The 23,508-nt window shown below is 37.0% G+C and overlaps 1 protein-coding gene across 2 annotated transcripts in view; it reads left to right on the forward strand.

The window, feature by feature from the left end:
• MKLN1 (muskelin 1, intracellular mediator containing kelch motifs) overlaps window positions 1-23,508 on the forward strand; it is a 386,600-nt gene that overhangs the window by 334,674 nt on the left and 28,418 nt on the right. For both annotated transcript variants that reach the window (XM_011939628.1, XM_011939627.1), the window contains 2 exons: window positions 3,678-3,899; window positions 8,212-8,341. In XM_011939628.1, coding sequence (XP_011795018.1) covers window positions 3,678-3,899; window positions 8,212-8,341 — 352 coding nt within the window. The remainder of the gene's footprint in view (window positions 1-3,677; window positions 3,900-8,211; window positions 8,342-23,508) is intronic.

Below are 23,508 nucleotides of genomic sequence, written 5' to 3' on the forward strand. Positions count from 1 at the left end.
ACCCAGAAAGATCCAGAGGTGATATATGTCAGAAAGCACTATTTTGTAAAAGTGAAGGAAACACAGTGGGAATGATGGCTCCTTTTGCAATGACCAGTAAGAAATTTGGGGAGCTCAAAGCTTGAAATCAACCCTGTAAGCCAGATGAGATTCATAGAATTGGAGAAGATATGGCTTCACCAGAAGTGCCATATTTTGAAGGAACCATTCAATTCAGTAGCAACAGAGGAAGGAGTTCTTGAGCAAGAATATCTACCTTCCACAGAAATCCTCTGTAAAGTCATCTGGTCCAGGGAAATTCAACTCAATTATATATGAAAAACTAAAAAGCAACAAATAACAAAGCTTTAGTGAGACATTCTAAAGAAAAACAATAAAAAGAAAAATAACAGTAAATGAAAGTTATATCCCAGTATATTGCCCCTTTCAGAAATGAAGACTTATCTACAAAGAGCGTAAAGAAGGATAGGTAATGATCATACAGCATAGGAATAAGATAAAGAGGTAAAAATGATTAACCGGGGAAGGTAGGCAGAGGAGAGCCAACATATATGTAATTGGAGACTTTAAAGAAGAAAACCAAAACCATGGAAAAAACAAATATTTATCAATTGAATTCAAGAACATTTTCCTGAAGAAAGATTTTACTCCACATATCAAATGGGCATACTATATTCAGAAAAAGTTGACCTAAATACTTAACTCTAAGACATATATTAATAACATTGACTGTAAAAGATAAGAGATCATTTTATAGCAAGTAGACAAAATGATCAAGTCATCTATAAGAGAACTAAAATGAGACTGGTATCAGATTTCTCTACATCTCCTTTCAGTGCCAGGAGATAATAGAGCAACATCTAGAAGACATTCAAGAAAAGACAGTGTGAGCCAAGAATTTTATATCTAGCCAAACTGTCCTTCAAGTGTAATCACTTTTTGTGGAAATTACTAGAAAATGGAAAGTGAGCTAGCCAAGAAGTAGCAGGAAGAACTTCAGTTGAAGAATTGAAGATCTCAGCTCATTGATATTCTCACTGGGTCATGAGGCATTTTTGGAGGTTTGTAGAAGGGAAGGTGGTAGGTTGGGTAACACTGGATATTTAGAAGGCTTTATAGCAGTATCTTCAAATTTTGTGAGGAGAAGATTATTTTGAACCCAACCAAACCCTTACCAATCTTGTATTCCTGTGATAGGGTAAAATAAAGTCATTCTCAGATTCGAAAAATAATTTTTCCCAGGAAAATAAGTGGTTATCCACTATTTGTTTGATTTTAAAAATTAAATATCTAACCCCTGACATAATAAATGAATAGTCTTTAAACTTTTGACTTTAAAGATTTTTTTTTAAGTCTTTGATGGAAAAGACATTATCATACAGAGTTTAATAAGTTACTAGTTTTTCAGAAATTTTTTCGGAGAGTAAAAATGACAAAACAAGGCCAGGCGCGGTGGCTCAAGCCTGTAATCCCAGCACTTTGGGAGGCCGAGACGGGCGGATCACGAGGTCAGGAGATCGAGACCATCCTGGCTAACATGGTGAAACCCCCGTCTCTACTAAAAAAATACAAAAAACTAGCCGGGCGAGGTGGCGGACACCTGTAGTCCCAGCTACTTGGGAGGCTGAGGCAGGAGAATGGCCTAAACCTGGGAGGCAGAGCTTGCAGTGAGCTGAGATCTGGCCACTGCACTCCAGCCTGGGCGACAGAGCGAGACTCCGTCTCAAAAAAAAAATAAAAAAAAAAATGACAAAACAAATCAAAAGAGTGGAAATCAAATATTAAAAGGTTTCTTGGTTTAGACTGGTGTCCTAGGAAGAACTACCAAGATAAGGATGTTTATACTTCAGCCCTGCAAACAAATGAGAGTAAGCCACATCAAAATTAAGCTTGAATATCCTCAAAAAGAAAGAAACTCTCTTTGTAGCCATACGAAGTAGAAAGGTAGGGGGTTGGTAACAAGGATTGGCCATTAGTATGAATCTGTGAGTTAATAAAAAATGGAAATAAACTCATTTAATGTGAGTCCCTAAAGATTTTCAGCATAGTTCCCAGATATTTGGAGTGATTGAGTCTGAAGTACTTCAGCAAGGGAAATGTGACCCAGCTCCATTGGAGCCCTCAACGGAGGCAGTAGCTGGATGGGGCCAAACTGAGCTGTCTTCAGCAATGTGCTGATTTTAACTATATGATCATTTAAAAAATAGGAATACTTTCTGTGGTATGCCAGACATCTTTGTTTTTCAACCATATTTACCAAGATTTCACCCTTGGGGAATAGATTTGCATCTTAATTTATAGAAGTCTTTGAGAAACCTGGGAAATGGCTAATGAGGTAGATCTTTTTAGGGGTAGATAAAAATTAGGAGATGTTAGAATCTTTTCTTTTTAATAATAATAACCTCAATTTTTTAAAAACCTTTAAAATTATGAAAATAGCCAAGCACGGTAGCTCATGCCTGTAATCCCAGAACTTTGGGAAGCCGAGGCGGGCGGATCACCTGAGGTTGGGAGTTCAAGACCAGCCCGACCAAATGGAGTAACACCATCTCTACTAAAAATGCAGTATTATCCTGGCATGGTGGCATATGCGGGTAATCCCAGCTATCCAGGAGGCTGAGGCAGGAGAATTGCTTGAACCTGGGAGGCAGAGGTTGCGGTGAGCCGAGCTCATGCTGTTGCACTCTAGCCTGGGCAACAAGAGCGAAACTGTCTCGGGGGAAAAAAAAAATATATATATATATATATATATTTATGAAAATAGCCTTTTATTTAAAAAAATACAAAAATACATAAGTAGCAGAAGTAATTTGGTAGGAGAATTGAATATCAAATGTTTAGTTTTTTTTTTTAGCAAAACATAGATGTTTTGTGTACACAATTTATTCTTTATATAAATGCCACTTACGTTCAACAGCTAATTCCCAACTTGGATTTATGTATTATTTGAAACAATTTGATTCTTACTGTCTCATGACAAATGGCTGTTTTCTCATACATTTTTATGAAAAGCTACAATCTTGAGTTGGAAGAACGGAAGACTAAAGCTTGACTTTTAAACATGAAGTGTATAGCTTAATTCAAAGAAAATTAAATTAATAGTGCTATGTTAAAAGCAAATAGAGTTCTTTACAATGTAGAAGTCAGTCTGGAGACTTGATTGTTGTAAATGTCTTTTTGTTTGTTTGTTCTACTGTTTTGTAATAATTTGAAGGGTTTTATAAAAATAAATGCAGAAGATGAATTTAGCTGTACCACTCTTATTTGCGTATCTGATCGCTTAATAAATAGTAGTAATGTTAATAGGATGCTTGCTTAGAATGAAAGGGAATTTTAGTAAGGAGAGTATTATCACTATTCGCCCGGAATATGATAAGTATTCACTCTTACATATAAATCAACACCTCATGTATCATTGGTTGATTTTGGTAAAAATTATGCAGTTTCAAGAAAGTAGAAAGCTCTTTATCCCAACGTGTTTTTACTCTCACTGGGAAAAATGGCAACTTGAAAAAGTATTTAGAAACTTGCATATAATAATCAGGGGTGGTATTTAGTGTCATTAGGGACCAAGTTTAGTTTTTTTTGAGAATGTAAAACTGTACATGTTAGTTTTGTTTTAGCACATATGACAGGAACAAACTAAAACTATTCAATCTGTTGCCTTGTTCTGATAGATGTGTATGGACTCAGAAAAACATATGATCTACACTTTTGGTGGTAGAATTTTGACTTGTAATGGCAGCGTAGATGACAGCAGAGCCAGTGAACCACAATTCAGTGGCTTATTTGCTTTCAACTGTCAATGTCAAACCTGGAAACTTCTTCGAGAGGACTCCTGTAATGCTGGGCCTGAGGACATCCAGTCTCGAATAGGACACTGCATGCTATTCCACTCAGTAAGAATATTCCGTACATTGCGTAAATGTTATTTTATCATGTATACCTAGATAGGAAAAGAAGTGGTGAAATCTAATTCTTCAGGAAGCGATAAAAACTTTTCTTTAGAAATAAATGATTAGTGTAGAAATGACAGAGAAAAACAAAACTTCTTTAACAGTGAACTGTTGGCTAATTATGAGACTCTTCACATCAGCCTGGTAATTCCTAAGTAGTTATTACCTGACTACTAATCTAGGCAATCTTACGACTAATTTCACTGCTTAAATCGATTTTGTGGCTTTGTTCCTTTCTTAAGTCTTTCCACTTACTAATTTCTCTTAGTAATTAGAAGGACAATTTCTTTCTCTCTTCTTATTTTCCCTTCTGCTATTCTCCATTAAGTACAAAGAATTTAAGATTTGATTTTAAAGAATTAGAATTTACATGTATCAGCAATGGTCAGGCACAGTGGATTACTTGAGGCCAGAAGTTCGAGACCAGCCTGGCCAACATGGCGAAACCCCATCTTTAGTAAAAATACAAAAATCAGCCTGGCATGGTGAACTGTGCCTGTAGTCCCAGCTACTTGGGAGGCTGAGGTGGGAGAATGGCTTGAACCCAGAAGGCAAAAGCATGAGCCAAGATCATGCCATTGCACTCCACCCTGGGTGACAGAGCAAGATTCTGTCTCAATAATAATAATTATAATAATAATAATAAATGTATCAGCAAAACCAACATACAGACTTTTTTTTTTAACCTTTTCAGATGTTTTAATGAAATCTTGGTCTTCTTTCTGTGAACACAGCTTTAAAACAATATCATGGAATATTTTAAACATGTTCTTTAACATGTATTTTAAACATGTTTTTCTCTGTACAAAGTGGAGAGGATAATATAATTAATAATACATTTTTGTGTGCTCATTTGTTAGTTTCAGCAGTCATCAATAATTGCTCATTTTTCATACAACTATTCCACTTTAATTTCATTCATTTTCTTGATGTTTCTTTGATTTTTAAGTTTATTCTTAAATTTTACTGTGCTGGAGTATTTTTAAAATTTTTATTATTCCTTTCTTGTTACAGCATCTGCTGTAGTGTTTTAAAGCAGATCCCAGATACTGTATCATTATACTTGTAAATACTACTATAGTGTATAATTGTAACAGAAAAGGGCTTTTTAAAAACATAATTACAGTTGGGTATGTTGGTGCACACCTGTGGTCCCAGCTACCCAGGAGACTGAGGATTGCTGGAGCCCAGTTCTGGGCCACATTGCACTGTGCTTAATCAGTTGTTCATACTAAGTTTGGCATCAGTATGGTTACCTCCCAGACGGAGGGACCAGTATGTTGCTTAAGTAGAGGTTAATTGGCTAGGTCAGAAACAGAACAGGTCAAAACTCCCATGCTGATCAATAGTGCAATCACTCCTGTAATAGCCACTGTGCTCCAGCCTGGGCAATATAGCAAGACTCTCTCTCTTAAAAAAAAAGAGAAAAGAAAACATAATTGTAGTGTCATTATCAACCAAAATAAAAGCAGTTCTTTAATATCATTTAATATTCTGTGTTCTTTTTTTCTAATATACTGAAAAATATCTTTATTTGGTTGGTTTGTTTAAGTCAAGATTCAAAAAAGGTATTTTGCATTTGGTTGTTATGTCTCATACATTTTTTTAAAAATTGTAATAGTACTCTTTCCTCCTATTCCCTATTCCCGCCCACATACAACCCACTAAGTGAGACATTTGTGCTCTAGAATCTCCCACATTTCCAGTTTTGATTTTGATTTTATCTTTGTAGTGTAATTCAATGTGTTCCTCTTTCATATTTCCTATAAACTGGTCATTGCACTCAGAGGCTTGATTTAATTTTTTTTATTTTTTTATGTTTTTTGAGACGGAGTCTCGCTCTTTCTCCCGGGCTGGAGTGCAGTGGCCGGATCTCAGCTCACTGCAAGCTCCGCCTCCCGGGTTCACGCCATTCTCCTGCCTCAGCCTCCAGAGTAGCTGGGACTACAGGCGCCCGCCACCTCGCCCGGCTAGTTTTTTTTTTTGTATTTTTTTTAGTAGAGATGGGGTTTCACTGTGTTTGTCAGCCAGGATGGTCTCGATCTCCTGACCTCGTGATCCGCCCGTCTCGGCCTCCCAAAGTGCTGGGATTACAGGCTTGAGCCACCGCGCCCGGCCAGAGGCTTGATTTTAGATTCACTGTCTTTTTTGGCGGCTGGGGAGAATGTGCAAGAATACTTCATAGACACTCTGATTGCAAAATATAAAGAGGCATTTAATAACTGGTTGTCATGCTTTCGATGATGTTAATAGGTTGGGTGTTATTAGCCTGACTGATCAATTATATAGTTTTCTTTCAAACTTGTGCCTAATGGTTTTTGTAGCCTTTCATTGCCTAAATTTCGTTAGGATGTGTAATATGGTGATTTTTCTAATGATGTCATTTCCTCTGCATTTATTAAGTGTGTGATTCTCCTAATATGGAGGGGGAAAAAAAAACTTCCTCTCATTAACTTTTTGGTTACCCTGAAATGTAAAGCATACTGAATAGGCAATATAAATGTTTGATTGTTTTCCTTTATTGTTTTTCATATTAATGAGTTAACTTTGAGGCTCCAAAGCTAACCAATGATAAGTGTACAGAAATTTTATTATGAAGTATTTTACATATTCATGTATTTCTATCCAGTGCTGTCATTCTTCTTCTTTTATTTTGAGACAGGGTTTTGTTTTTGTTGCCCAGGCTGGAGTGCAATGGTGCAGTCTTGGCTCACTGCAACCTCAGCCTCCCAATTTCAAGCGATTCTTCTGCCTCAGCCTCCCAAGTAGCTGGGATTACAGGCATGCACCACCACGCCCAGCTAACTTTTTGTATTTAGTAGAGACAGAGTTTCCATGTTGGCCAGGCTGGTCTCGAACTCCTGACCTCAGGTGATCCACCTGCCTCTGCCTCCTAAAGTGCTGGGATTACAGGCATGAGCCACTGTACCTGGCCACTTTCTTGATGCTCAAATTTTTCTCTTTGGCTAGTAGGAGCACCCCCCCCCCCACCACATATTTATGTATCTTTTTTTGTAAGAGAAAAATTAAATCATGAGTTCATACTGATTTGTCTAATTCAAATAAAATATTTTTTATCTTAATGTCTTCTATTTTGTAACTTTATAGCTTTTCTTTTTTTTAGAGATAGGGTCTTGCTCTGCCACCCTGGCTGGAGTGCAGATCATAGCTCACTACAGCCTTGAGTGTCAGGGCTCAAATGATCCTCTCACCTTAACCTCCCAAGTAGCTAAAACTACAGGTGTGTACCACCACACCTGGGTTTGTAGTAGTAGTAGTAGTAGTAGTAGAAGTAGAAGTAGAAGAAGTAGAAGTAGTAGAAGAAGTAGAAGTAGAAGAAGTAGAGACAGGGCCTTGCTATGTTACTCAGGCTGGTCTCAAGCAATCGTCCCACCTTGGCCTGCCCAAATGTTAGGACTACAGGTGTGAGCCACCATGCCTGGCCTATTTTTGTGTCTTTTAAGGTTAAAATCCTGCTTCATAACATTACTTGCTTTGTCTGTCTATAATAGCTTTCACAGTAAAAAAGCTAACAACAGAATCACTGAGTGCTGTTTAACGTTGGTTTCTGATTATTTTTCTGTTTAGGATTTAGACTTCTAGGGATGGGTAGTCAAAATGTATGTTTAAAATCACTAGAAATACTACTTCTCTATGTGAGTATATCTTTGTATACAGATAGGTTTATTTGTTGTTGGATTTTTTTTGCCCAAATTTTAGATTTTTTTTTTAGTTAATTTTGTCTTCTAATTAAATAAAAGCATATACATGGTTCTAAAGTCAAAACCGTATGTCAAGGTATTTTTGGAGAGGTCTTCCTGCTCTGTTCCTGCCACTATAGGTAACTGTCTTTATTAGGTTTTGGTTTATCCTTCCTTTGTTTTTGAAAAAAAGAAGAAATCTCTACTTTCGCTCGCATGCTGTCTCTCTCACTTTTCCCCTCTCTCACTTTCTCTTTCCCTCTCTCCCTCTCTTTTTGTCTCATACACAGATATTCCTTCTTCTCCATTCCTACACAAAGGAAGAAGGAACCTGAATATATCATTCTGCACCTTGCTTTTCTTCTTTAACAGGATGTCCTAGAGATTACCTTTTAGCAGTATGTAGAGAGCTTCCTCTTTCCCTTTTATTCCAGCTCCATTGGGATCTATTGTAAAATTACTTTTGTAGAGGTTTAAATTTTTAAAGGATCATTCTGAGTTCTTCATGGAAGTGACAAGTTTCTCCTTTCTTCTTTTTTTTTCTTCTTTTTCAGAAAAATCGTTGCTTATATGTATTTGGTGGCCAGCGATCAAAGACCTATTTGAATGATTTCTTTAGTTATGATGTGGACTCTGATCATGTAGACATAATATCAGATGGCACCAAGAAAGACTCTGGGATGGGTAAGGGCATTGAGTGATTTCTTCTCTCATGTCTTAACTACTTTAGGTAGAAAACTACAATTCATTCTCTTTTCTTTCTAATCATTTTTCACCCTTTCTTTATTTCCTTAATTGAGTAATTCTGAGTAAGAGAAAGAAAATTCTACCAGCTTATTCAGTTCTATCTATTTTTAAATATGTGAATTACTATTTCCTTCGAGGAGAAAGTATGTGAATTTCTAAATGAATTGTTTGTGTGTGTGCTTGTTGAGGGTTGGGGGGCAGGTTGCAAGAATCAATAGCTTGAAAACTTTTTATTCTATGTTTGCTAATTTTTTTCGTCTTCTGTTTTCACTGTAGTGATCTTTATATTAGGCACTAGCATAGTAGGGTGTGTGTCTTAAGCGGGGAACTTCATGGGATTGGTAACACCTTGTAAATTTAAAAGCTCAGCATCCAAGAGGTTATTAGTAATGGAATGGCTGGTTTGCTTAGATTATGCATATTGCCCTGGCATAATTATTAATAGTGCTCCATTCATTTTCAAAAGTGTCCTGTTTTGATCACTTACAGTTACCCTGCATAGTAGTTGCTTTGCCTGTGATTATTGTACATAAAAGAGTGACTTTGATTAAGGTGCAACGGTTTAAAATGCTAATTTGAACAATAGGGTGAGAAATTGGATCAGCTTGCTTTTCTTTTTAGCTGTTGCTTATAAATTGGTATTTTTATTAATGACTCATTTGCAAAATGTGGATAAAAGCACCTGTTTCACAGACATTGTTTCTGGATATTGTATTGATGAATACAAGCTTCCTCTAAAACAAAAACAACAAAAATATTTTTTAATTAAAATCATTGTTCACATGTAAGAAGAAAAACTTGTTTAAAAACAAACAAAAAAATAGGCAGGGCATAGTCGTATGTGCCTGTAATTCCAGCTAGTCCACAGACTGACATGGGAGGATTGCTTGAATCTAGGAGTTCAGGACCATCCTGAGCAACAAAGCAAGACCCTGTCTCTACAAAAAGGAGGTTTCCAGATAAAAGTAGACTCAGTAGATATGCTAAGCATTTGGAAGAAAAATCTGTTGATGAGTATAAATAGCATCTAATGTGAAAAATGAAGGATAGGGACACAACAGGAAAAGCGAAACTTTTTATTAAAAAGGAGACATTATCACAGTAAATTTCTCGGCTTTATTTCCCTAATCGTAATGCAGAACTACAGTCAGTTTAACCGAAAATTGGGATGAAATGTATTGGGAAGATAGTGTAAGTGTAGTAAACATCTTCATCTATTGCAACAGGAAATCAGTAGGTAATGTCTAAAATAGCAGCTTAGCATATGATTTAGAAATATGGACCTAAATAGGTAATAACATTATTTACCCTATCTAAAATTGTCTTACTTATTCATTTATTTACTGTTACCATAGGAGAATGTAGAGCTATATGATTTAATCTTTGACTTTCTCTGGCTTTTAAGAGTTATTCTAACTTACCATTAAAATAACTAGGAGGGACAGACGCAGTGACTCATGTCTTTAATCCCAGTACTTTGGGAGGCTAAGGTGAGAGGATTGCTTGAACCCAGGAGTTTGAGACTAGCCTGGGCAGCATAGTTAGCCCTCATCTCTATAAAATAAAAATAAAATAGCAGGAGAGAGGTAATACTCCTTCTACAATCCTAAGATGACTCTCCCTGAAAAAGGTAGTGAAGATACTAATTGATATGACAAATAATGTGTTGAAAATTATGACATGCTGACTCAGTGCTAGACTATGGACACAGTGGAACAAGGCAATCACAGTCTCTCAAAGTGCTTATGATCTGGCTAGTAGGTAATATATTCCAATGGATAATAATTACTACTCTTTATTTAGACCCTACCATATACCAGAATATCTTTAATTGGTGGTATTATTCTAATATACAAGATGAGAACAGTTATACAACTAGATAATGATAAAGCTGGGATTTAGAAGTTTGAGTGCAAGGAAGGTGTTTCTGCCATGGTAAACTACTGCCCAAGATTAAAAGAAAAAAGTGGCAGCCGGGCGAGGTGGCTCACACCTGTAATCCCAGCACTTTGGGAGGCCAAGGCAAGCAGATCACGAGGTCAGGAGATCGAGACCATCCTGGCCAACATGGTGAAACCCCGTCTCTACTAAAAATACAAAAAAATTAGCCGGGCATGGTGGCGGGCACCTGTAGTCCCAGCTACTCGGAAGGCTGAGGCAGGAGAATGGCATGAACCTGGGAAGCGGAGCTTGCAGTGAGCCAAGATCATGCCACTGCACTTCAGCCTGGGCGACAGAGCCTGGGCAACAGAGCCTGGGCGACAAAGCGAGACTCTGTCTCAAAAAAAAAAAGTGGCAAAGAATGATAGTGACAGAGAACTAGTAAAATAATAATTCACCCTGACAAGTAGGCTTTAATGACTGTCATTCAAAAAAAATTTTTGCTCTTCCCGCCATCTTGGCTCCTGTGGAGGCCTGCTGGGAACGGGACTTCTAAAAGGAACTATGTCTGGAAGGCTGTGGTCCAAGGCCATTTTTGCCGGCTATAAGCGGGGTCTCCGGAACCAAAGGGAGCACACAGCTCTTCTTAAAATTGAAGGTGTTTATGCCTGAGATGAAACAGAATTCTATTTGGGCAAGAGATGCGCTTATGTATACAAAGCAAAGAACAACACAGTGACTCCAGGCGGCAAACCAAATAAAACCAGAGTCATCTGGGGAAAGGTAACTCGGGCCCATGCAGTGGCATGGTTCGTGCCAAATTCCGAAGCAATCTTCCTGCTAAGGCCATTGGACACAGAATCCGAGTGATGCTGTACCCCTCAAGGATTTAAACTAACAAAAAATCAATAAATAAACGTGGATATGTGTTCTTAAAAAAAAAAAAAATTTTAATGAGTTAAAACTATGTAATAATGTATAATATTGACAATTATTCTTCAATCATGGTTATGACTAGCTTTAGAGAAGTGTGGCAATTATTCTTTTTATTCAATTTTGTTGTGGTCATAAGAGTAAAAGTATGCTCATTGTAGAGAATTTGAAAGATAAAGAAGATGCAAAAAGGAAAATATATCAAACTGTCCAGAGATAACTTGTTAAAATTTTGATATATTTCTGTCTAGTCTTTTTAAAACTTATTTATCGTATAAAAGTTGACACAAGTTTATATTGTTTTTAAATTTACATTGTGATTTTTTTCCATTATGGTTTTATTAATGTGTACTGGAGATACTATTTAAAAAGACAGATGGATTCATTCTTTAATTACTGCTATAATCAATTTTTCTAAAATCAGAATCACCATTTTTTACTGTATATGTTCAGTGTATTTACACAATTGAATTTTCCCACAATGCAAATAAATTCATTAATAATATTTGTTGACCACCTACTAGCATCTAAGTTTGTCCCTCTTCCTTGCTCCTTCCCTCCCCACTTGGTTCATTGTCTTCTGTAGGCCCAATATTATTTTAGGCACTTGGGATTCATCTATGGACCTGGAGGATCCTTTCCCTCAGAGGACTCACATTCTAGTGGAGAGAGACCTGCAGTTGTGTTCTAAGTACTGTGAAGAAAATACACTGGATGCTGTGATAATGAGTAACAGAGGAGGTCTCATTTAGACAGAGTAGATTGGGAAACCACTTCTGAGGAGGTCATCTTTAAGATTTAAGATGAAAAGTAGAGAATTAGGAAGAACCATGTGAAGAACCGAGAGAAGAACAAGTACAGAGTTCCCAAAGCAGTAAGGAACCTGGGGTGTTCGGAAATAGTGGGACTGGTACGAATTGAGGATGGGGAAAGTTGGTATGAAACTAGGTTAGAGCTACAGAGATAAGAGTCGCAATATTTAGTGCCTTGTTACAAATGCAAGGAGTTTGGATTTTTTTTTCCAAATAAAATAGAAGATAATTCAAAGGTTTAATATCAGTGTCTTGATCCGATTTAAGTTTTGAAAATACCACTTCTTTGTCTAGGTGTACATTTTCCAAGTGGTTAATTTTGACAATATTCCTGTGAGTTGCATTGTTCAAAGGCTTGTTGAAAGGCTTGTTGACTGAGGATTTTTATGGCAGAGGTTGAGCATCTGGTTAGAATTACTTGGAAAAATTTCCCACCTAAAACTGTTGCAGTTATACTTGGAATTGAGGAACCTCAGTGGCTCTGTTAGCATATTAGAGTGAAATGGAAATTATTCTCTTTTTTTCTGTTTCCCCCCCCATCTCTGCCTCTCTCACTTTCTTCCTTTTCCCTCCTTTCCATTCGTTTTCCCATGTCCCTCTTACTCCTCCCCCAACTTTCTCTCTCCTAGAGGATTATAAAATGCAGCTGGGATTGAGAACCACTGTTCTAGCTCTCCAGAGTCTATTTCAGTCCTTAGTTAATCTTAGGCAAGTTACCTAATGTCTCAGCTTTTGCTTCCACATTTGTAAATGGCCCAAATTAGATTTTAAGGAAAATACTATCTCTGTTCATGGCTACTCTAGGAGTAGAGATGGGTTAACCCTCTAGTTTTGGCTGGTGTTACTGTTGGGTGCCTTAAATTTTCACAAAAATATGTTAGTACTACCCTCAGGTTCACTTATCTAGCCAGTTAACATCAAATCATACCAATTTTGCCTCATCTCTCCATTCCCATTGCTGCTTCACTATTAACTAGTTTGGGCTAACATCACCTATTTGGCCTTCCTCTCCCTATGTACCCTCCCTGCAACCCATTCTCCACACTGCAAGCAGAATACAGCTATTCTGTGTTACCAGTAAAGAATAGAACCATATGCCTTAACATTTATACAGCAGATATTTTTTGATCACCTACTATGTGCCAGAGAATAAGCTATGCGCTAGGAGTACAACTGTGAATGAGGACCCTATCTTCACGGAGTTACGGTTGTACATGGAGAGGAAAAATAAAGTGACAACCTTACCTTTAGATTAGTGCTCCACCCTGGCTAACACGGTGAAACCCCGTCTCTACTAAAAATACAAAAACGGGCGAGGTGGCTGGTGCCTGTAGTCCCAGCTACTCGGGAGGCTGAGGCAGGAGAATGGCCTAAACCCGGGAGGCGGAGCTTGCAGTGAGCTGAGATCCGGCCACTGCACTCCAGCCCAGGCGACAGAGCGAGACTCCGTCTCAAAAGAAAAAAAAAAAAAAGATTAGTGCTAATGAAGAAAAGAACATATTTTTAAGAATATAAACCTGGTGGGTGTTCTTCCTCACTTTAAATCTTTTAATGGTTTCTCCCTGCCCTCAGGATTAAGTCTAAACTTAACGTAATTCACAGACTCTTTTATGATGTGCCCCAGTTTAGTTCTGCAGTCCTATTCTTGGTATCTGTACACTTCTTGCCACCAACTCTCTGTTTCACGACCACCGAATATTAAATCTTCATAGATAGTGTGTTTTACTTGCCTTTGAGACTTGCCCATGCTATTCCTCCTACCTGAATCACTTTCCTCTCACCTCCAAAATCTAGCTAACTTGTACTGCTTACCTCTCAGATCTTAGCTTGCAGATCGTTGTCTCCCAAAATTCTCTAATGCCTTAAGCCCAGGTTAGAAATTTAAAAACATGTGGCTCTAGCCATCATTGTTAACACAATTCTAGGTATTCATCTGGCTGCATAAAATCTTGACTGTGCTTTTCAAAACCTGTACAAACATCAGCTGAAATAGACAGACTTTGTTCACGATTTCTTAAAGAGCATTCAGTGGTTTCAGTACTCTAGATCTCCTAAAAGTCTTTTACTGAACTAAGTTAGACTGTTCAAAAAACCTCACATCAGAACCATGGTATATTATATTGCCCTCCCATAGAATTACTTTTACCTCACTTTCAAAAAGTACATTTTTTTCTCTCTTACTAGATTATTGTAAGCCATGAAAAGTACTTTTAAGAAGGTGGAATACTATTTAAATTCCCACATTTTAAAACATTCTTAGAAAACACCAATTTTATCCATTATGTAGATGCTCTGTAGCTTATTAATCATTCTGTTGTTTGTTAACTGTTGTTCTAAAGATTTTTTTACTACAGTTAATTACTGTAATTTGAGATGGACTTAACATATAATTACTGTGTTTATCTGTGATTCAGTAATGTGGCTTATTTGATTAAAATTGTATTTACAATGTATCAAATGGGATTGTTTGAGCTCATAGAATAAATTTGTTTGAACTATTGAGATCACCGAGGTGGTATAGCTAATAGTAAAATTACTACTGTTTATGTAATTCTGTATTGTCAGATACTCTGAAATCTTAAATTGTTGCTCTTTATAATTATCTAAATGTACCATCTAAAGATCTGAAGCAACTTTAATTCCTATTTTTAAACTACAGTGTAACAATTTTATGCTCTCTTCAGAAGAAAATTATAATTTAAATCAATGGATTGGCAGCTGCTTTAAGGGATTTATTAGCACTGTGTCTAACACATACATAATTACATCAAAATTCAGCATATCTAAAATTTGAGTTTATTTCTGAGAAACTTTTGGCAATAAGACTGTGAACACAAGGGGTTTAGCAGATTACCCATATGTAAGCTCTGTATTTAACACTAATTGAAACGTATGTGTAGAAGATGATCTGTCACACCACCAGAGTTTTGTAGTTTGCTATAGAAACTCAGTCTGCTATAGTAAGAGTACTTTCTCCTGTTCATATTCGTTCAAGTAAGAAACATATATTGAACCTTCTTCATTTGTCAAATGCTAAGTCAAGTATTGGTAATACTGAGCTCTTACAACCTGATCCTTGTTCTTTAGTAGTTATGTATTTAGTTGTTTTGATCTTTAAATTCTGTCCACTCTGTTTTCCCACATCTGCCATTTTTTTATTCCGTCCTGTTGTAACCATCGTAGCAGATTGGTACAATTGAAAGAATAGCAAATTGAGAATTGGAAGACTTGGTCTCTCTTTGTCTGGGTCTGCCACTCAGCCCTCTGCAATTCTAGAAAAATTACATAACTTCTCTGAACCTGATTATTCATCTGAAAATGAGAGGATTGGACCAGTTGATCATAAGACCTCATCTATCTCCAAAATTTTGAAAATTAAATTTCATTCCCTTCTGCTGTTATCAGGCTGTGAAACTAAGATACGAGGACTATGTGAGTTATGTCTACAGAACTTGATTTATCTATAAATACATTTTTATGAAAACCTTAAAAGCAAAATCATACTGATTTTCATTTCGGCCCTAGGAATGTGCTTATTGTGCTTACTGACATTTTAAAAAATTAGTATAGTCATAACTCCGTAATGTTTCTGATCCAATTAAATGAGTAAAGCCAAACCAGCAACACGAGAAGATTTTGAAGCTAATGATTTGCTGTCATTAGCTGTCATAAGCAGGTATCTTACATTCTGGTTGAAATGTATTTGGTTGAGCCTTTTTTTTTTTTTTTTTTAAACAGTACTTTATCATTATCTGTTAAAATACAAAAAATATGTTTTTTTGACTAAGCATTTTACAAAACCCAGGAACTTTTCCTACTCATATACTTTTATACATAGATTAGTTACTGAACTAGAAAATGGTAGCGCTTATTTTCAGCATAACTAGGCTTCATTGCTGTCAGTTTAGTATCTTTTGTATTTGGTGTATCTACTTTTTTAGTAGAGTATCTACTTTTTTCCCTGTCAAAATTATTGGTAATAATAACTTTCCCTAATTTCCCCCTTCCACTCTCCCACGGGTGTTTTTGCTAGTTACAAGCTTACAAAACTATTTTATATTTTTAGATATGAAATTTAGGTTACTTGATAGTAAATGAGAATTAAAGTTCACATGTAAAAACCAACATGCAAGAACACTAACAACGGCCGGGCGCGGTGGCTCAAGCCTGTAATCCCAGCACTTTGGGAGGCCGAGACGGGCGGATCACGAGGTCAGGAGATCGAGACCATCCTGGCTAACACGGTGAAACCCCGTCTCTACTAAAAATACAAAAAAAAACTAGCCGGGCGAGGTGGCAGGCGCCTGTAGTCCCAGCTACTTGGGAGGCTGAGGCAGGAGAATGGCGTAAACCCGGGAGGCGGAGCTTGCAGTGAGCTGAGATCCCGCCACTGCACTCCAGCCTGGGCGACAGAGCGAGACTCCACCTCAAAAAAAAAAAAAAAAACAAAAAACACAACAATTTTGAAAATGAAAGTTAATGAAGTAGTACTGGCACTACCAGTTATTTATAAAGCTACAGTTTAGTACAGATTAATGGGATGAAATAGAACAGATAGTATAAAAATGTCCCCAAATACATATGAGAATTTAGTATATGGTAAAGTTGGCATTTCCAGTCAGAGAGGGAGAATAGATTAAACAATATATGACATGGAGACATTGCTTAAGACTTGGCAGTATTTTTAAAAAAGGAAAATCTGACTCCAGCCTGGGCAACAGCAAGACTAACCACAGGGGATGAATGGTGAATCATTATTAGTGTAAACCAGTCATTATTATCCTTTGGCAAATTATTTCAGTTTACATTCCTCCCATGTGACACAGTTCTGGCCAGTGAGACATAAAGTCTACTGGAGGACATTTGGCAAAAATGTCTTCCCTGATGACAATAGAGAGATGCTGAAAGAATTCTTTCCCTCCCTGCTTTGGTTGCTCCCTATAAGGATGTGATGCTTAGGGCTGGTACTGGCAAGTTTCAAAAATGAGAAGGCCAAGAAAATTGCCAAAAGTTAACCTAGCACCATGATTTGGTTGAACTCTGAAACAATATTGGAGCTACTTGCAAAATTTTGTTACATGAGCTAATTAATCTACTGTTAGTTATGTTTTCTGTTACTCGGAGCTGAAAATACCCTAACAAATAGTGAATTCATGGAAAGCTGTTTTTTATTAGATTCTGTATTTCTGTGACAGCTCTGAAAATTGTTCTTTTCCTTTGTCTTAGCAAATCAGTAATGAATATGTGCACTGGACCATGAAGCAAAAATAGAGTTGAGATTAATTCATAAGTTAATGCAATAACATATCTTCCTCAGGAATTCAAAGGACTTCGAAAATGTTTGTTAACTTCTTTTTATCCCCCCTCCCACAGAGTTTCTTTATGTTAAATACTCTGACAATCTCTCCCATTTGCTTAGAGGATCAACCAAGGAAGGAAGAGAAAAGATGTGATTCAGACATATAGATTAAATTTTTTTACTTCCCCTTTAGCTGTTCTATTTTGAGTTTTAAAGATGTTAAAGAAGAAATAGAGTTGAAGGATTATCATTGTAACTTCCTAAAACAGTTCTAAAAATAACGAGTTGGTAGTGATAATTGTTGTATCATTCTTATTTTCTTTCAGATAAATGTTCTTTCAAAATATGTTAATGATTAACATTTACTGATCTGCTTGATTAATTTTTCTTTGTGAGTCAGTTTCTAAACTGGTTAAGGTGAAAGACATTCAGTTGAGCTTTTTAGCAGTTGAATCTAAAAGTTTTTAAAATCGTGTATGTTGCAGATCTTTTGTCCTTCCCTCCTCCCCCAACTAGACCCATTAGAAACTGTTAAATTGGTCGGGCTTGGTGGCTCACGCCTGTAATCCCAGCAGTTTGGGAGGCCGAGGTGGGCAGATCACCTGAGGTTAGGAGTTCAAGATCAGGCTGGCCAACATAGTGAAACCCCAGCTCTACTAAAAATACAAAAGTTAGCCTGGCATGGTGATGTATGCCTGTTGTCTTACCTACTCAGGAGACTGAGGCAGAAGAATTGCTGGAACCTGGGAGGCAGAAGTTGCAGTGAACTGAATTCACATTATTGCATTCCAGCCTGAGTGACAGAGTGAGACCCTGCCTCAAAACAAAAAAAAAAAGAAAAGAAACTGTTAAAAATGGAAAAGATAGCCTTGTTTTCATCTTGCAAAGAAAATCAATGCAGAAAACTGTATTAATAGTTTTGCTGTATTAGAATGAAAGCTGCTTTCTTGGTTTTGGCCTTTAGGTCTTTTTGTTTTCTGATACTGCCATTTTTATTTAACCAGCTTTCATTTTTATTATTATAATTATTGTAAAAGTAATGGAATTCACATGATCAATAAAGCAAAACTCAAATAACATAAAATGCTATAAAATGAAAAGTCCTTCTGCCAAAGTAGCAAACTGACACAGGCTGCTGATTCTCTTCCCCAGAATCAACCCCAGAGAAATAAAATTGAGAGCAGGTGGATTCCAGAAACTCCTTAAATGAGACTGAAGGCTCTCTCTCCCCCAGATTAACCTTCAGTTAATTTTTACCCTTTCACTACAGAAACTAGCAGCGGTAGCCTATTCCACTAGTGTCAGAATTCAGTGGGCAAACATGGCAGTGCAGAAACCCTGCTGGAGTTCAAAGTTGATGAAAACATGTGGACTGACCATCTGTTCTCAATAGTTCATTTCTTCTTCTCTTCTCCCTTTGTCCAGGGAGACTGCCTTCTACTTCCTCTGAAGGGTTTAAAGGTACGAAACTGTTGCATAGGGGTGTGATCATATATGGAAATGATTCTTATTCTTTGTGCCTATGCTTCACAACCCTACGACTTTTCCTCTCTATTTTCCTTAATCTCTACCAGTACTGATGCCAGTTAAGGCCTGGCCTTTGAGTCCTCTCTAGGATATCTTATCAGAAAGAAGAGCTGATTCCCTGAAAAACATTACCTTGCATACTGACATAACTAGACAGTTGAGGACTACAACTGTCTTAAAAAACAAAAGAGACATACATGATGTAAAGCAGAATTATTAAAACAGATGAATGGCCAGGCATGGTGGCTAATGCCTGTAATCCCAGCACTTTTGGAGGCCGAGGCAGGTGGATCACCTGAGGTTTGGAGTTTGAGACCAGCCTGACCAACATAGAGAAACCCCGTCTCTACTAAAAATACAAAATTAGCCAAGTGCAATGGCATGTGCCGGTAGTCCCCAGCTACTTGGGAGGCTGAGACAGGAGAATCGCTTGAACCCAGAACCCAGGAGGCGGGGGTTGCAGTCGGCTGAGACTGTGTCATTGTACTCCAGCCTGGGCAACAAGAGCAAAACTCTATCTCAAAAAAAAAACCAACAACAACAGGTGAACCAAGAATTTAAAATAAGCATGATGAATATACTTAAAGATGTAAGGGAACACACTAGTAATATGAAATAAGATCCAAACATTATAAAAACAGAACCATATGGAAATAGTAGATACGAAAAATATAATTAAAATGAAGACTACAATAAATATAAGTAGGATGGTATGAATGAATTAATCAATTGGAAGATTAGAGCACTCTCCCAGGAAAAAGCAGGGAAAAAAGATGAAGAAATAGAAGATACAATAGAAAAACTAAGAAAGATAGAGAATTGTACAAGTACCAACATATTAAAAGGAATTCCAGAAGAAAAGAAAAACAAAAATTTAAGCCCAGGCACGGGGTCTCACACCTGGAATCCCAGCACTTTGGGAGGCCAAGATGGGTGGATCACCTGAGGTCAGGAGTTCAAGATCAGCCTGACCAACATATTGAAACACTGTCTCTACTAAAAATGCAAAAATTAGCCAGGCTTGGTGGCGCATGCCTGTAATCCCAGCTACTTGGGAGGCTGAGGTAGGAGAATCGCTTAAACCCACGGGCGGAGGTTGCAGTGAGCTGAGATTGTGCCACTGCACTCCAGCCTGGGCAACAAGAGTGAAACTCTGTCTCCAAAAAAAAGTAGGTGAAATAAGTGTAGAAATAATAGAAATACATTTCCTAAAATTCAAAAATGATGAAAGACTTCAGATAGGCAAAAGAGCTCATAGTGTACCAAATAGAACAAATAAGGGAAAGCGCATACATAAGCAGATGAAAGTATAATTAAGATTAGCAGAGAGAAAATGCTGAAAGATTTCAGAGAGAAAAAGCAGATGACCTGTAAGGGAACAAGAAGATAGACATGTGACAGTTGAACAGCAATGTGGAATGAGAAAAAACGATAAAGTTTAAAAGCAGCCAAGAAAAACAACTTTGAACCAAGAAATTTAAATCTTCCTAACTTTGAGGTGTGAGGGTGACATAAAATATTCTCAGGCATATTTACCTTAGCACATTTGCCATATAGAGACCCACAATAGAAACCCATTTGGGAGCAGGACTCGATGAAAACTGAATCTAGGAAATGCTAGAAGTATGTGATAAATTGTGATCAAAGTTTTTTGTTGCCTGAAGAAAAGCACTAGGACCAATATTCTAGGTCATGGAACCATGACCTAGAAAGGGAAAATGGGACACTATATAAATTCAGGTATTGTGATTAGAATATAGAGAAGAAACTATTCTATATTATTAACACTAAAATGTCATATACAAGGCTCAAGAGTTAATGGATCTTGTCATGTATCAGTTCCACCGTCTCTTATATCTCATGCCATCCTCTTTCTTGTATTCCTTTTTTTGTTTCGTTGGAATATCTCCTTAAAGAAGTTTTTTTGTATATATGTAGTCATATGTATGAACTTAAATTCCCTTATTTTGCCCTCGTTAAGATTGCTAGTTTAAGTGGAAATGGAAGGTTGGTTCCGTATCTTTTTACATTTCTCAGAATTTTGAAGTTGCTATTCCATTGTATTCTAGCATTCATTGTTACTGATAAGTTGTAGGGGCCAAAAGAGTTGTGATACTTTTCATCAACCCTTATAAGAGTCATGGTTGACACGCCTATAATAAAAGACAGGTTAACGAGAAAGCATAACAAATTGATTTAATCAAAGTTTCATGTGGCATGTGAGCCTCCAGAAGAAATGACCCAAAGATACAGGGAAAACTGTGCATTTTTATGCTAAGATTTAATGAAGAATGAACAGCTGGTTAGCAATGTGATTGGGTAAACGGCTATGATTTAATGCAGATAGACTGAGGTGGGGAAACCCAACAAGGCCTGTCTGTCTGGATTCTTCTTGGCCCCTCTGTGTAGCATTTCTTCCTCCTGGGTATGGGGCAGGACCCTGCTAGAGAAGGGTCTTATGACCTACCATCAGACAAGGGTGGGTCACAGAATTTCTTTATGGCCAGCTCCTAGACAGAAAGGCAGAGGAAAGTTGGATCGGTAATTCAAGTTTTTAGAATTTAAAAGTCTAGGCTGACTTTGGGAAAAAGAGGTTCTAGTTTTTATGACCCACCTTGGGGAAGAGGAATTCTGATTTGATGACTGACTTCTAGGGAGAATGAGGGAAGAGAGGCAGGAGGGCAAAAGAAGTGAGAGAGAACTTGGTTCTGAAGCTGTTCTGAGGCCTTCCAGTGTCCTTTTAGTTCAAAGTAGCCAGAGTGTTTCGTGTTCTGAGCCCCTGACAAGGTCTAATGTTAGTTTGATTTTTATTCCTCTGTATATAGTAATCTGCTGTTTCCTTCTTTGGAAGCTTTTAGAATTTTTCTTTTCCTGGAGTTTTAACATTTCATATTAAGGTAGAGATGTACATCTATATATCATCTTTTTAAAAAATTAAACATAGATATGGATATATGTGTGCACCATCTTTTTAAATTAAACATGCCTAGCTTGCATGGGCTCTTTCAAACAGGACACCCAGTTCAGGGAAACTTTTTTTTATTTTTCTTCTACATTATTCTTCTTTCCTTCTGGTCTTTTTTTCAGATAATTTGACTTCGAGGGATATATCTTCTGTGTCCTTTAACTTTTCCCTCATCATTTCTATCTTTTTGCTCTTTATTCTGGTGATTTATCAGTTTTATCTAGAGACCACTGACTTTATTTCTAACTATGTCTGCATTTTCATTCTGTCGTTTGAATTTTTTGGTCATAGTTTTACTTTTTAGTATCTTTTCATAGTCTCTGCTCCTTTTTATGGCAGCTTATTCTTATTTTGCACATGGGATATTCTCTTTAATCTCTTCAAGGATACTGATGGGGTTCCCCCCCAAGTTATTTTCTTTTCTGTGATTTGTCTTTTCCCAGTTGTTCTATTTGTTCATCTAGGTCCCTCTCTTTTGCACTGTTGATTTTTCCTTCGTATGTCTATAATTCATGTCTAAACTTTAACATTTATGAATAAAGGATTTTATCAATTAAGAAAGATAGTTAACAGTGGTTTCTTTTACAATGTATAGGTCTCTTTTTCCAGTAGGCTTCTCTCATAAATGAGATGCTGATCAAGGTCTTGTACAAGTGCACAGCACGTACTGTCAACCAAGCTTTCTTACAGAATGCATAAGCTGAGAATAGGCACACAAGTTGGGAACCTGTATGATTAACAAAGTAAAGATTAGAAGTTACTTTAAGCTCTGCTGTCATTCTTATTCAGGCCCCTATGTCCTTATTAGAAGCTCTCCACAGAAGTCTTCCTCACAATCTACTTCTCCTCTTTGTATTCGATGACTTATTTGAAAGTTTTCCATCTTTTATCTCTGGTGAGTTACAGGCTCTGGTGATGATTGTAGGTGAAAACAGCTGTAGACAACATGTAAATGAATGGATATTGCCTGATTTTACCCTGAGCAGGCCAGATCAAGCCATAGTTTGCCAAGCCATGTTATAAAATTTTTAATTCAAAGGCTCACTATTAAGACAAAATAGAATAAAGAAATTTAAATACAATAAATTTAGGCAGTTATATCTTTCACGTCTACCACTTATGAAAGTAATTCCAGTTCTACACTGTTTTATCTTCCAAAGTTATCTAAAGAAATTTAAGTGCAATAAATTTAGGCAGTTATACCCTTCACTTCTACCACTTATGAAAGTAATTCCAGTTCTTCACTGTTTTATCTTCAGAAGTTATCTGAGGAACAGAGGTCAGAACCTGAGCACATCGCCTCTGAAAGTTTACCATGCCTTACTAAGAAAAGGCAATTGTCCTGTGGCATCCTTGAGGGACTGGTTCCAGGACCTCCCTTGGATACCAAAATCCTCAGATGCTCAAGTCCATGATATGGTGTAACCTATGCACATCCCCTCCTATACTTTAAGTCATTTCTAGGTTACTTATAATACTGGATACAATGTAAATGCTATGTAAATAGTTGTCATAAGGAATAATGACAAGAAAAAAGTGTGTACATCTTCAATACAGATGTAGCCATTTATAGGTTTTGTTTTTTGTTTGGATTTTTTTTTATATATATTTTAAATTTGTAGTGGTTTGAATCCTTGAACACAGAACCCAGGGATATGGACGTTCGACTGTACCAGACTTTACATAC

This window comes from Colobus angolensis, unplaced genomic scaffold (assembly GCF_000951035.1).
Source record: "Colobus angolensis palliatus isolate OR3802 unplaced genomic scaffold, Cang.pa_1.0 Scaffold182, whole genome shotgun sequence".
NCBI classification, from domain to species: Eukaryota; Metazoa; Chordata; class Mammalia; order Primates; family Cercopithecidae; genus Colobus; species Colobus angolensis.